Source organism: Salvelinus sp. IW2-2015, unplaced genomic scaffold, assembly GCF_002910315.2.
Source record: "Salvelinus sp. IW2-2015 unplaced genomic scaffold, ASM291031v2 Un_scaffold1349, whole genome shotgun sequence".
In the NCBI taxonomy this organism is placed as follows: Eukaryota; Metazoa; Chordata; class Actinopteri; order Salmoniformes; family Salmonidae; genus Salvelinus; species Salvelinus sp. IW2-2015.
In genome coordinates this window covers 59,439-73,381 of record NW_019942853.1, presented here as the reverse complement: position 1 = coordinate 73,381, position 13,943 = coordinate 59,439, and the positions used below count along the sequence as shown (strand labels likewise).

The 13,943-nt window shown below is 40.6% G+C and overlaps 2 protein-coding genes across 2 annotated transcripts; both read right to left on the bottom strand.

Annotated features, from left to right (window-relative positions):
- Positions 1-916: 916 nt before the first annotated feature.
- LOC112070517 (probable ribosome biogenesis protein RLP24) lies at positions 917-2,458 on the bottom strand. Its single transcript, XM_024137937.2, has 3 exons — positions 2,290-2,458; positions 1,747-1,860; positions 917-1,631 (listed from the first exon to the last, which is right to left on the bottom strand). The coding sequence occupies exons 1-3, from the start codon at positions 2,368-2,370 to the stop codon at positions 1,416-1,418; spliced, it is 411 nt and encodes a 136-aa protein (XP_023993705.1). The 5' UTR covers positions 2,371-2,458; the 3' UTR covers positions 917-1,415.
- Positions 2,459-2,847: 389 nt separating this feature from the next.
- Positions 2,848-13,244, bottom strand: LOC112070516 (ras-related protein Rab-27A). The gene is made up of 6 exons (XM_024137936.2): positions 12,944-13,244; positions 6,739-6,911; positions 6,022-6,107; positions 5,772-5,875; positions 5,519-5,642; positions 2,848-3,638 (listed from the first exon to the last, which is right to left on the bottom strand). Exons 2-6 carry the CDS (start codon positions 6,889-6,891, stop codon positions 3,434-3,436), a joined length of 672 nt encoding a protein of 223 aa, XP_023993704.1. The 5' UTR covers positions 6,892-6,911; positions 12,944-13,244; the 3' UTR covers positions 2,848-3,433.
- Positions 13,245-13,943: the final 699 nt, after the last annotated feature.

The following is a 13,943-nucleotide window of genomic DNA, read 5'->3' as shown; positions in this document are numbered from 1 at the left end:
TCCAGACAAGCTTCAATGCCATACAACTCTCCTTCTGTGGCCTCCAACTGCTCTTAAATGCAAACAAAACTAAATGCATGCTCTTCAACCGATCGCTGCCCACACCTACCCACCCGTCCAGCATCATTACTCTGGACAGTTCTGACTTAGAATATGTGGACAACTACAAATACCTAGGTGTCTGGCTAGACTAAACTCTCCTTCCAGACTCACATTAAGCATCTCCAATCCAAAATTAAAATTTAGAATCGGCTCCCTATTTCGCAACAAAGCATCCGTCACTCATGCTGCCAAACATACCCTAGTAAAACTGACTATCCTACTGATCCGTGACTTCGGCGATGTCATTTACAAAATATCCTCCAACACTCTACTCAGCAAATTGGATGTAGTCTATCACAGTGCCATCCGTTTTGTCACCAAAGCCCCATATACCACCCACCACTGCGACCTGTATGCTGGCCCTCGCTTCATATCCATTGTCAAACCCACTGGCTCCAGGTCACCTATAAGTCATTGCTAGGTAAAGCCCCGCCTTATCTCAGCTCACTGGTCACCATAGCAGCACCCACCCGCAACACACGCTCCAGCAGGTATATTTCACTGGTCACCCCCAAAGCCAATTCCTCCTTCGGCCGCCTTTCCTTCCAGTTCTCTGCTGCCAATGACTGGAACGAACTGCAAAAAGCACTGAAGCTGGAGACTCATATCTCCCTCACTAGCTTTAAGCACCAGCTGTCAGAGCAGCTCACAGATTACTGTACATAAGCAATCTGTAAATAGCCCATCCAACAACTATATTGTTATTTATTTTGCTCCTTTGCATCCCAGTATCTCTACTTGCACACTCATCTTCCGCACATCCATCACCCCAGTGTTTAACTTGCCATACTGTAATAATTTCCCCACTATGACCTATTTATTGCCTCACCCCCCTTATCCTACCTCATTTGCACACACTGTATATAGACTTTATTGTACATGTTTGTTTATGCCATGTGTAACTCTGTGTTGTTGTTTGTGTCGCACTGCTTTGCTTTATCTTGGCCAGTTGTAAATGAGAACTTGTTCTCAACTAGCCTACCTGGTTAAATAAAGGTGAAATAAGATGGTTTTTTTTGTGTTTTTTTTAATGTGCAGAGGGCATGATCTCAATCTGTCATGTGAGAATTGACTTGTATGAAAACAATTGAAAGATGAAAGTGAGGGCAGGGTTGTAATTAGTGAGAACCAAACGGGCCGAAGTAGAGGCACCCATTAGGGGTGTATTCATTACACCCGATTCTGTTGCAAAATGTTTAGTCTGTTACAAAAAGTGTTTACTCCAAGCGGAAAACGATTTGCAACGAAAACTAGAATTTATATTCTACAAATTTAGGAAGGTTCTTCCCGGTTTCGTTCCTTTCGTTTGGTTCTTAAACGGTAAACAGTTTCCGTTGCAAGAAGTACTGAAAACAGCCCTGACTTAACCAGTAAGAAACACTAGTTTTCATTGCAAAATGTTTTGCTACGGTTTTCACTAATAAATACACTTCTGAACTTTGGCCATAACAAGTACCTGTCTTGCTCCACAATTCCCTCTGGTATTTGACAGCCACATTCCTGCGCTTCTCAAACTCCAGGGAGTTATCCTGTGTTGGAAATAAATCAGTAAGAGACTCAAGGGCAAATCGTTTATGATGGTTTATCAATCATATCACATTTCACATCATTCTACAACTTGCATGGGTGGACGTGGGAACTCACCACTGTCAATTCCTTGCCAGCCGCTTTCCTGAAAGCCTTGGTCCATCTGGTCTTTCTTGGGTTACGCTTCTTCTTGAAGTTTTTGAGGCATTTTGATTTACAAAACCTGAACGTCTGAGAATACATTTTAGTCATTTAATTTATACACAAGGTAGCAGTATCAAGAACTGTTCTATGTCTGGTCATGGAGAGACCCCCTCAATGTACGGGAAACAAGACTACTACAGCTTTAGCAAAGCCAATGTCTCCACTGCTGAGTGAGACAGACTTCACTTGGCAACAATAACAGGCCTGGCTGGTTAAGAAACTGCACTAAAACGTTGAAATATAGCTAAGAGGTGAAAAACGAATAGGTTATCTGGTATAGTTGGGCACCTGGGCTTATACTGTCTTATGTTACGTAGCTACAGACATTTGGAAGAAGAAAAAAAACATCCCAGCTGACAAAACAAGCTAGCTAGCTAGCAGGAAGTTAGAAAATCAACTAGCATATTAGCATAGAAGCCGTCAAAGCAGAAAGGAGGACACAAAAAAAAGTAATACCTTGCAATCGTTCCGCACAAACATCGTACCGTGCCCGGGATACACAGGTCCAGAGCAAAAGTAACATTTTTCAATTCGCATCGTTAGACCACTTGATTATTTATTGCCCATGTGTTATCCGTGGTGGAATGCGAGTGGCAGGATTTTAAAAGGAAGTTACGATGTACTATTTCCGGTAAAGATAATTGTTTTTACTCGTTACAAACTGCCCCCTAGTGTGTAACTAGATACATTTCTAAACCTTAGCGCTTGGAAATGCAGATGTTGTTTGTTAAAATATTTGCATTACGTTACATATCGACTCTAATAAGATTGTTTCAGAGGTAGCCATGGTGAGAACTGAGCCAGCGCTTTAATAAATAAAATATATTTATTTTATGGAATAAAGGATATGGTTTACATATTTGGCATGAAAACAGTGTTTGACAGAATACAGCAGATTTTAGGCACATTTTAAAATTACGAATGAACAAAATCAGCATTGATTTACATGGAACCTCAAACATTTCTGATAGACCCAATATCCCGACATTGTGATACAAATAAAAACACCCAGCTACTCTGCTACTACAGAGCAGGCCTATACAATAAATCACTCTATTCACTACAGATTGCATGTGCTCAGGACTTTTACATTGTACAAGAATAAATGGAAGTGCATAGTGACAAAAATATCCCGTGTCAAAAAGTTCAAAGTAATAAGGATGGGTTTCCTTTTAATTCACAGGGAAGTGTTCTCAACTAATACAACTTTCAGTGGCTTCTCACTTTTCTACTGGATCTTAGAAAATAGTTGGTTATAATACACTTTTCTTTTACAATGTAAAATATATATAATATTCTCTGAAATGAAAACATAAAAAGGCACTTAATTGACACTGTATGGACAAGTGTAAGGAGAGGCACCCCACCAAATGGCATAATGAAATTAACAAAACATAATGATGCTCTGGTACATTTGGCAGGGGTTAGTAGTTACTTTCAGCTTTGCACGTCATACACACCCCCCCCCCCACATCTTGCCAAAACGTACTATGACACCATTGATTTACAAATATTACATGCCTTTCATCACATACCATAGAGCCCAGTCCTACCAAAACATCACTGAGGGGATGGTGTAACCATTATCTGTATGTGGACCCTAACAAGCACATTTGCCCTTCTCCTGGGTCTTGGGCTCTGTGATGTCTGTGTGACCACTGTGTCCATTGGATCGCACAGTTCCATCAGGGATCCAGGACTTGTCCACGCAGCGCTCCATCCTCTTCATGATGAGGTCCAGCAGGACATCCACAGCCTGGCTAACAAACTGGCCGTTAGCTGCACTTGTCTCAAAGTACGGGATTCTGCACGGGAAGGAGAGCAACACATAAGAACATTGACTGATATGTCTCTGAATGAGGCAAACTATCTACCTACAACCTGAATAAGTTTTGATCTAATTGAAAGCTTTACTCTAAGACAGAATCTAGTTCTCAGCAGCTGAAAAGAAATCAAGGTTATTTTATTTTTTTTCGTCTTGAAACATGCACTATAGCAGTGGAAGATGCATATTTGAAATAGTAGAGGAGCATGGCTCTCTAAAAACCACATTGGATTTCAGACTGGTGGAGCCATCGGATCACATAATGTTAAAAAATAACGACACTGTAACCAAATCTGACATATGAGTCGTATCTAGTCAACCATGACAACTCAATATGATGTGCATCTGGAAGAGAGACCAGACTCCTCTGTTGAGTTAGGACAGATGGCTACCTGTATGATATTCAGCAATAACATTATGACTGGGCTATGTAAATCTGATTACCCGTCCTAAAACTTTAAATATGCCGTCACTTAGATATTTTCCGTGCACAAGATGGACATTCAGCTCACCATAACATCTTTTTAACATAACATGATCATAACTAAGTACTGGGGGCTCGATTTTTGGCTGGCCTTAAGCTCGTGCAATTGTCAAAACGCACGCTCGTTTGCAATTTAGACCTGTTAAAGCCAGAGCTGTTCTATTTTCAAACCCTAGCACCAGGATTGGTAATTTACCTGTCGTATGAGCTCGCTTGCGATGAGGTGGGAGGGGTGGATATATCCAATTGGTGTCCTTAAAAACATGCCCCAAAGTGGCAATTTCAGTATGCACTGGTGGGGATATTTAAGACCAACCGAAAGCTGGTCGTAGCTAACGCGGTTGGATACGGCATGGATATTGACAACGGAAGCGCAGCCTATCCACCCCTGACGCACAGTGCCCATATGCACATGGAACAAGAGATACAGTCTTTTTTTTGTGTTCCCATATACTTTTTGTATTGATTTGTTGTTAAAAAAAATTAAAGTCACGCTCCTCCAAACGTATTTAAACAATTCAGTCCTATTATGCAGTATCAACGGTAGACCTAGGCTATATCTTTCTTATTGAGAATGTGCCTCACAAACAATACAATTTAAGGCAGACTATTTTTTAGGTGCGATATCTAAAGGCCTATACTGATCGAAGCCTATTATAACAAGGTTGACTGTCAACACTCAAAATAGAGCAAACACTGGATGTGTTTTTTTTTTTACTCGTGTTATCACTTGTTACTGTAGCCTATGCTATTGAATAAACTATTATCAATCTACAATTGTCTAGGACAGAATATTCCGTGCCCCCAGCCGAATTGGAGTTGATGACAATGCAAAGACCTTCAATAACCTACAGAACTTGAGACTAACATATTCAGCCTTGATTGGCCAGTGAGTGGTCAAGTCCTCCTCCCACCTACAATTTGTTTATTCATAAATTTAAAAAACATCAATTTCGCGCCACCGCCAGCTATTGCGCTCATAATAACAGCTGTGAAAATAGCAAAAATATTAGACACACCCTTCCACCTATAGAGCTACCCCCAGCGCTTATATTTACCATTGCGTTAGGTTTTTTAAAAATAGAGTCCGTAGTCTCTTACGACCATGGCGTTTGACCCCAAATATGGTGCATATCTAATCCCTTTAGGATTAGATATGTGTATGTGATATGTGTTTCACTAAATGTGTAATTTCAGGCCACAAGCAGGATACTTTACATGGATGTGTAAATATTTGCCTTTCCAGAAAGACCAACCTAGCCTAACATTTTGTATTGTTCGAGATTCCCCTGCACAGCCTTGAGTAAACACACATCAGCCACTGCCTTCTTGGCAAATGTTTCAGGGAGGGTTAGTCACAGGTAAGGGACACATACCCATACTTCTCTGCCAGCTCACGGGCCTCATCTTCACGGACTGCCCTCTGCTCCAGCAGGTCACACTTGTTGCCACAGAGTACAATGTCTGGATTCTCGCAGTAAGCGTGCATCTGTAATTGACCTGAAAAAGTGAATAAGCCAGTCACCAACCCACCAGTCGTGATTGAAAGATAGTGGTTAAGACACTGCACATTTCTTTGGAAGTCAACATGAGATTGTGGTTGTCAGAATCTACATGTAGAGGACTTACTCATCCAATTTCTGACATTAAGGAAACTCTGCTCATTGGTGAGGTCAAACAGGAGGAGGAAGCCCATCGCATCTCGGAAGAAAGCTGTCGTCAAACTCCGAAACCTGACACCACACAAGAAAAAACACCTTGTAAAGAGCTTCATTCAGCTTGAAGAAAGTAAGCAATTGAAAGCTGCCAACAACTACCTGAGAGCCAGTGAGGGCTTGAGCAAGAGTGTCAGTGGGAGATGAGTTTTGGATTGGCTTACCTCTCCTGCCCCGCCGTGTCCCACAGCTGAACATGAATCCTCTGTCCTCTGCCTGCTGCCCCTTCTGGACCATTTGATTTGTATACCTGTCAGACAGAGAGAGTTATTATACCCATATAAAGCAGTGTGAGGTCACTGGCTATGAGGCCCTAAAAATATACTTTCCTATTGGTCATCCTACATATAYTATCTTGCAACCCAAAGTGAACCTAAACATTTAGATGGAAAATGTTTGCCCTGATAATCTCTACAATATACACAGCATGAGTGATTATGCTTAAATGACCCTGGTGTTTGGTTATGTGGTGTGAAGTGTTTATTTTCTAGGAGGGTGCTGCTGAACTCAAGTGATATTAGTCATCCTTTCCTGGTCTGGGAGTTCCTCAGATTGCTGCGACACCCACACATACTGGTACATCTGCAGGTTCATATGTTTCAGACTCATCCCCTACAAAAAAAACAGTTCTACCACTACCTTTCACACTGTGAGGAGTAATGCTTTTAAGCTCCTACTTAATTTCCATGGTTAATAGTAAACCTGCACTACAAAAACTTTCACATGGAATAATTGGCCATTTCAAATGTTAACTCTTTCAACCAAGCAGCATACTATCTGGTCATTACTGGTGGTAGCGGACTACCTGTATGTGAATAATTAAATTCATGGTTTCTCACACACACGCGTGACAAATTGTATGACTAGGGCAATCAACTTACCACTCGTTTTTCTCTGAAATCAATGCCCACTGTAGTGATGAATTTGGAGTTAAACTTTTTGTCTGTGTACTGGTAGAGAAAGCTGGTTTTCCCTACTCCAGAATCACCAAGGGCTAGGAATTTGATGAGGTAGTCATAGTCCCCATCAGACATAGTGAGTGCTTATTTCAGACCTGAAAACCAGACAAAGAAACCAAACATTGAAGGAAGCAATTTAAAATCTGTGCACATATCCTGATCCAAATTTAAAACCGAGACTGTAGATAATCATTTGTAAACTAAACTATATATACACACACACACGTATGTGGACACCCCTTCAAATTAGTGGATACAGCTATTTTAGCCACACCTGTTGCTGACAGGTGTATAAAATCGAGCACACCGCCGTGCAATCTCCATAGACAAACATTGGCAGTAGAATAGCCTTAGTGAAGAGCTCAGTGACTTTCAACATGGCACCGTCATAGGATGCCACCTTTCCAACAAGTCAGTTCGGCAGATTTCTGCCCTGCTAGAGCTGCCCTGTTCAACTGTAAGTGCTGTTATTGTGAAGTGGAAACGTCTAGGAGCAAGAATGGCTCAGCCGCGAAGTAGTAGGCCACACAAGCTCAAAGAACGGGACCATAAAAGTAGTCTATCCTCGGTTGTAATGCTCATTACCGAGTTCCAAACTTTCTCTGGAAGCAACTTCGGGAGCTTCATGAAATGGGTTTCCATGGCCGAGCAGCCGCACACAAGCCTAAGATCACCATGCGCAATGCCAAGCATCAGCTAGAGTAGTGTACAGCTCCAAGCCATTGGACTCTGGAGCAGTGAAAACACGTTCTCTGGAGTGATGAATCAAGCTTCACCATCTGGCAGTCTGACAGACGAATCTGGGTTTGGCGGATGCCAGGAGAACACTACCCCAATGCATAGTGCCAATTGTAAAGCTTGGTGGAGGAGGAATAGTGGTCTGGGGATGTTTTTCATGGTTTGGGCTATGCCTCTTAGTTCTAGTGAAGGGAAATCTTAATGCTACAGCATACGATGACATTCTAGACAATTCTGTGCTGCCACTTTGTGGCAACAGTTTGAGGAAGGCCCTTTCCTGTTTTAGTATGACAATGCCCTTGTGTACAAAGTGAGGTCCATACAGAAATGTTTTTTTCAAGATCAGTGTGGAAGCACTTGACTAGCCTGCACAGAGCCCCAACCTAAACCCCATCGAACACCTTTTGGATGAATTGGAACGCCGACTGAGCCAGACCTAATCGTCCAACATCAGTGCCTGACCTCACTAATGCTCTTGTGGCTGAAAGGAAGCAAGTCCCTGCAGCAATGTTCCAACATCTAGTGGAAAGCTTTCCGAGGCTGGGGGGGGGGGGATGATGGACGAGCACTTTTGGTCATGTAGTGTTTTTCAAATCATGAGCGCATTTTCAGAATGGTTTCTACTACTTAATCACAACATAAAACGGTTCCCAGGGCCTTAAAAAGCGCAGATTTTTACACTAGCAGGGTAGAGTGCCTACGAAACAGTTGACCCGAGGACAACATTTTTAGAGCTATGTTGGAGACAGACACGCCTGTCTGTCTTTTGAGAGCCTAGCCTACTGCTCTCTTCTCATGGTCATGTAAGTATGCTGACACAGTAACAGGAAACACAAATGTTTTATGTGAAAGAAACTACATTCGCCTCTATGCATGTTCAGTAAGGAAATACTCAAACTTAGATCCTGCTATAACCCCATCCGCAGTGAACTTTCACCTGTTTGCTTGGTAAAAGTGGATAATCTCCTATTTGGGGCAACTGTTACAGATTGAAACTCTACATGAGAGGATTAATTGTGGGTAATTTTGCAAATAAGACTAAGAATTAGGCAATTGAACAACTGACTAAAAATTCACAAGAAAAACAAGTTATTCCATAAGAGTTGTCACAATAGAGTTCAAATTGTATTGAGCTGAAATTTTCACTGGCATGATTGGTCCTGGTCCATAAATAGTAAATAAATAAATCAGAATTAATCAATGTGTTTTTGATAGATACAAAATATGTATTACACAAAGCTATAGTGCCATGCATTACTACAGAGTTATTATAGCATAGCTAGAAAGTTGAGGCCTGTGAATGAGAAAGACTGTGGTGGACACAAGATGAACTGAACACAGATATCCATCAAATGATATTCAAGAGAACAAGCTGGATGTGATTCCCACTGAAAGCAGAGTCCATCACATGACCACGGTATGAAAAGGCATTATTTCACTCTGTCCAGCACTAAAGCCCTCATCCTGAGCAATAAGCTGCTTAAAGTCTGGAGCAAAATCAAGTTCTGTGATGAAAACACTGTGACTGGACTAGTGGTACCCCATCTCCAGCCTCTCTGAGCTGTTCCCAAGTGGGAAATGGAATAGCCAGGCTTACATTCTAAAGGCTTATATATGGACCGACTTATTATGTTTCACAGCACAACTGCACAGTACTACCAGCACACACAAATCGATTGACCTCGTCAAGTAAAAAGGACAGTCAACTGTATTCTTAAGTAAATGATATGTCTCACATCTCTTGGTCGCCAGGCAGTTCATGCTGGTATAAGGGTACACCATCTGGCCAGCAGGGACACATTTACAGAGGCTTTCCCCAGAGAAACAGGCCCCCAGGCTTGCGGACAGCCCTGCTCTTTCGAAGGTTAGGATCACTGAGGCGGCACCAGTCGCCTCCAATGGTAATCAGATTAACTGCAAAAGTTCATGTGCAACCAGGCTGCTACAGAGGATGCTAATCATGTAGGCCAAAGGCTTACAGTCTCTAGTGAAAGTCTACAGACCCCTTGCACTGTCTTCACATTTAGTTGCCTTAAAATGTTATCTAAAACGCAAGTGTTAATTATTTTTGCAGTTACCTGTATGTTGCCATAAGAGTCGGGCAAAGTTGGTAGAATCTTATTCAAAATTATACACAGCTGTTACGGCTGCCAAAGGGGCTTCCACCAAGCATTAACTCTGGTGTGTTAAGACATAGGCAATCAATAAATATTTTTTACAATTAGTAAAATGTTCTATAAATTTGTATTTATTTAAAAAAATGTGGAAAGATTATGTAGATCTGTAGGGAAAAATGTAATCCTTTTTGGATTTAATTTTAAGGTGGCACAATGTGAATACAGTGCAAGGGGTGTGTAGACTTTCACTAGGCACTGTATCATTGAACTGCCTATCCTAAGCTACAGCCTGTAGAGAAAAAACACGAAAAGACTAAATTACATATTTTCATCTAATTATGCTAAATGAGTTTGCTTTAGTTTTTTTTTTGTGAAATAATTTTTTGGCTAAGTGGGGTAACAAGTAGCAGGTTTGGTAAAATAGGTGGCATAGGACAAAAAAAAGATGTTTAAAAAAATAAAACAATACATTTTATGAAATGTTTAGTCCTGAGACTAATCTTATCACAGCTTCTACAAGGAAGCCTGAACGGCTGTGATTACGTGTTGCAGATGAGCAGCAAAATAAGGTTGTTTGAGGAAGCCCACTACAGTGACTGAAGTATGAAATATTTTAACAAGGTGTGAAATACAACCTTGCAAGTTAGACATTACAGCATCTTGAGTAGGCCTTCTGCACTTGTTTATGAGTGAAATCACTATGCACTGACTGGCTAGTTCTACCTCACTGCCTGTCACTGATATCAGGTAAATATTAAATTCAGATTCCCTACACATTTGTTCAGGAATTTGCTCATGCGTCACAAATTATTTGATTCACATCGCTGCCCCTACCCATTTCTAAAACAGAAGATCCAAACTGAGCTCATACACAAACAAGGATCAGCCTTAGTCCTCTTCAAAAAGGTGTTTCAAAGTTATTGTATGTTTACTTTTAAACCTAAACTTCAAGTGAAAGTGATTAAAAGAGAAGGCTTTAGGCAAAGCCCTGTTCTCTGGTGGTGCGGATTTCACACTAGTTGGAGGAGGGCACCTCAGATTATGTGCCAGCAAGCAGAACACAGCCTTTCAGACATTCTCAGAGCAGTAGAGCTGAAGTACCCACCCTGGGCAGTTGGCCAACTATAATGGCGAACTCCTCAAATGAGGATATGCAGATGACATGAACTTAAACTGCACAAGATGAAGGGTGTTGCAGTACCACAATAATACAGCACTCATCTCAGATGTATTGACAGAATGACTTGCCAATATGCATCTGAAATATCACCAGGTTTCATCATGTTCAGGACTGGAAGCACTATTTTGTAACATTCCGAGTATGAATATGTTGTATATATCTGTAAGTGAAGAGACGTTATTCTGATGATGAGAAATGGTTTACAGATTATGATGGGCGGCAGGTAGCCTAGTGATTAGAGCGTTGGTCCAGTAACTGAAAGGTCGCTAGTTTGAAGACACTTAAGCCTAAATTGTTTCAGGGGCGCTGGACAATGGTGACCCTGGCCATGACCCCACTCCAAGGGTGTCTCAGGTGGAGTTAGGATATTTAAAAACACATTTCCAATTCACAAATGCGTATTAATATACACTTGTACATGTGTGAAATAGGAAAACAAATATTTGATTATGGTTATCAGTAGAAACATTTCAAACACACATACCTGCATGCACGCACACACACACACAGAGAAGAAAACAATTGATTAGCTGACACAAACCCTACTTGAAACACAAAACATCTAATAACCCCCAGCTCAGCTGGTCATCATGTAGCTGTCCTGACTGGTCATGTTTTACTCTACCATTGACCCTGTTTAATAACCATATCTCCTAGGTTGTTCACAAGCGCAATTGCTCAAATCTCAAATCTCTTTGAATAGCTGACAGGCGTAAAGTAAACTAAAGACAACCTAAAAGTTAATTTAGAATAAATTGGTTTATCATGTCCCGAATGTGTTTAAACCTTGACAAAATAAACATTTATTAACACAAAGAAACGTTTTTAGTTAGGTGTCCATTTTGGGTTTGGTCTGAGCTGATGTTTTTCTGCATGGCATGTCTCCAGCCAAAATGCCAGACTCGTATCCCTAAGATACCATACCAAGATAGTGAGGTAGACAGACACCTGTTGATGTTTCACCAGCCAAATGAATGCAGGTTTATGGATAGATAAACCTAGATAAATGTAGCCAATACAAGGGTTGTAATTATGAGGTCCCATTACACGTTAACAGTTTCCCTCTTCATTGTTGCTTCCACTGGAAAACTATTAAATAAGGTGTGATACATTCAACTCCGATGACGTCACACTTTTTATATTGTAATGCGAAAACCTATTTGACATTGCAAATTGGCATAGACCTGTGTAGCCTATATTAGCCTACTATACCAAAAGGTTATTGCGCTATCAAAACCACCAGGAGATAAGTCTTACCGTCCTAACTGATGCCAAAACGCTTTACTTAAAACCCTTTCCTTCAGTTAAGTTGCCTCATGGGTGAAATGTTCTTAATAATCATTTCATAATTAATAAACTATTAAGACCGAAATCCGATTTTTTCTATGTCAGACGGTTTTGTTATATATATATATATATATTAATAAATAAGTATTCTGTGATGTATAGAAAGTATAATATTGGGATGCAAACTCAACATTTTATACATTTAAATGCTATATCTGACATGGTACAAGTATCTTATTTTTTTAAAGCCCATATCCATGTGTGTGAGGTGTACATTTGTTTCAAAGTAGATTTGTTTAAGACTACCAAGAAACACTGAGGCTGATTTAGCCCACTGCAGTATAATGGCTAAAACTAAAATTAAATGTAATTTGATAGGAAAATGTTACATCAATTCCCAATGAAAGTGTCGCATTCCTACCCTACTAAGTACAGGCTACACGTAGCCTGTCCTGTTTTACAATGTAGGTCTATCTCATTTAAGAGTTCACCTCCGAGTTAGAATTCACTTCAAGGCAACTATAAAACCGGACACATCGCATTATGTAAAAACACAAAAAATGTCATTGCAATTTCAGTAGCCTTGGCTTCAAGTAGGCCCAGTAAATGTGAGCAGGAAATAACTTCGTTTCAGCCTCAGCTCAGTGAAAATGCAGGTGGTCGTTATACGATGAAGTAACCCCATCCTGAGAAAAAAAATGTATATGTTGCAATTATAGCTGTCGACAGAAACAAATCCGCTAAACAGCTCCATATGCCGAGACACATTTATCACGCTAACTTTATTTCGAGAAATTCAACTTACCAGTGTCTGTGCGTCACTTTCTTTCTTGGTGTTTCGTGTAGAAGCGCACTATCAAAAGCGATGACAATTTTATTTTTAAATTTTAAAAAAGAACTCACTAAATAGAGTTTACTAAGTCCTTTCGATCCATTTGTTGCACGAACCCTCTTCACAATCAACGTAACATCACTTCCCGTTCAGTTGAAGTGAGCCAGCCCCTCCCTCTCTCGCCAACCCATAAAAGACCTCGCTCAGAACGGAAAACGACCCTACCCGCTCAGAAGTATTCTTTTGGAACTACACTTTGATCACACCCACAGCTTCATTGCATTTTGGTACACCAGAATTACATTCATTTCCAATGAAACGCTGCGTTTGCCTTGCAACATTGCGTTGCAGAGGCAGTTGCAGTGCATACGTTGGAGTTATCGAACGTATGCGTCAAACTGTATGCGTAAAAGGCTACTTTTGCTGCATACATATCCAGATGATGCTGCATACTATTTTGCGCCATGACACTGTCGGTGTGTTCTAAGTGACACACAGGGTTGGGAAGTAATGCTTCTAACACACCGGCAGTGTCATTGCATAAAATTGTACGCAGCATCATCTGGATATGTATGAAACAAAAGTTCAACATTCACCTTCTGCTACCATTTCTGTCAAGCCGTTTACGCATACAGTTTGACGCATACGTTCGATAAATCCAATGTATGCAATTCTGCAGGGCAAACGCAGCGTTTCATTGGAAAATAATGTAATTCTGGTGTACCAAAATGCAATAACTGTCGGTGTGATCGAAGTAAGGGATTACAAAAACCGCCAACTGTAATCTGTAACCAGCAAAAATATGGTAATCAGATTATAAATAATTTTGAAAAACTAGATGATTACTTTTAAATTCAGAAAGAACGTTTGTGGGGAAAAAACTTGACACCTGTTTTCTATATGATATTCAAATCAGCATTGAAAAAAAGGAGCAAGTTTAAGTTTGTTCCACCTGAGCGAGTCTGACCACAAG

Bases quoted from the DNA above. Each gene is read 5' to 3' on its own strand.
- LOC112070516 (XM_024137936.2), bottom strand. From the start codon at position 6,891: ATGTCTGATGGGGACTATGACTACCTCATCAAATTCCTAGCCCTTGGT. The intron at 5,876-6,021 runs GTAAGCCAATCC...GTGTGGTGTCAG, and splicing joins GACACGGCGGGGCAGGAGAG to GTTTCGGAGTTTGACGACAG. The intron at 3,639-5,518 runs GTATGTGTCCCT...CTTCCCGTGCAG, and splicing joins GAGCTGGCAGAGAAGTATGG to AATCCCGTACTTTGAGACAA.
- LOC112070517 (XM_024137937.2), bottom strand. From the start codon at position 2,370: ATGCGAATTGAAAAATGTTACTTTTGCTCTGGACCTGTGTATCCCGGG. The intron at 1,861-2,289 runs GTATTACTTTTT...ATGTATTCTCAG, and splicing joins TTGTGCGGAACGATTGCAAG to ACGTTCAGGTTTTGTAAATC. The intron at 1,632-1,746 runs GTGAGTTCCCAC...TTTCCAACACAG, and splicing joins CTGGCAAGGAATTGACAGTG to GATAACTCCCTGGAGTTTGA.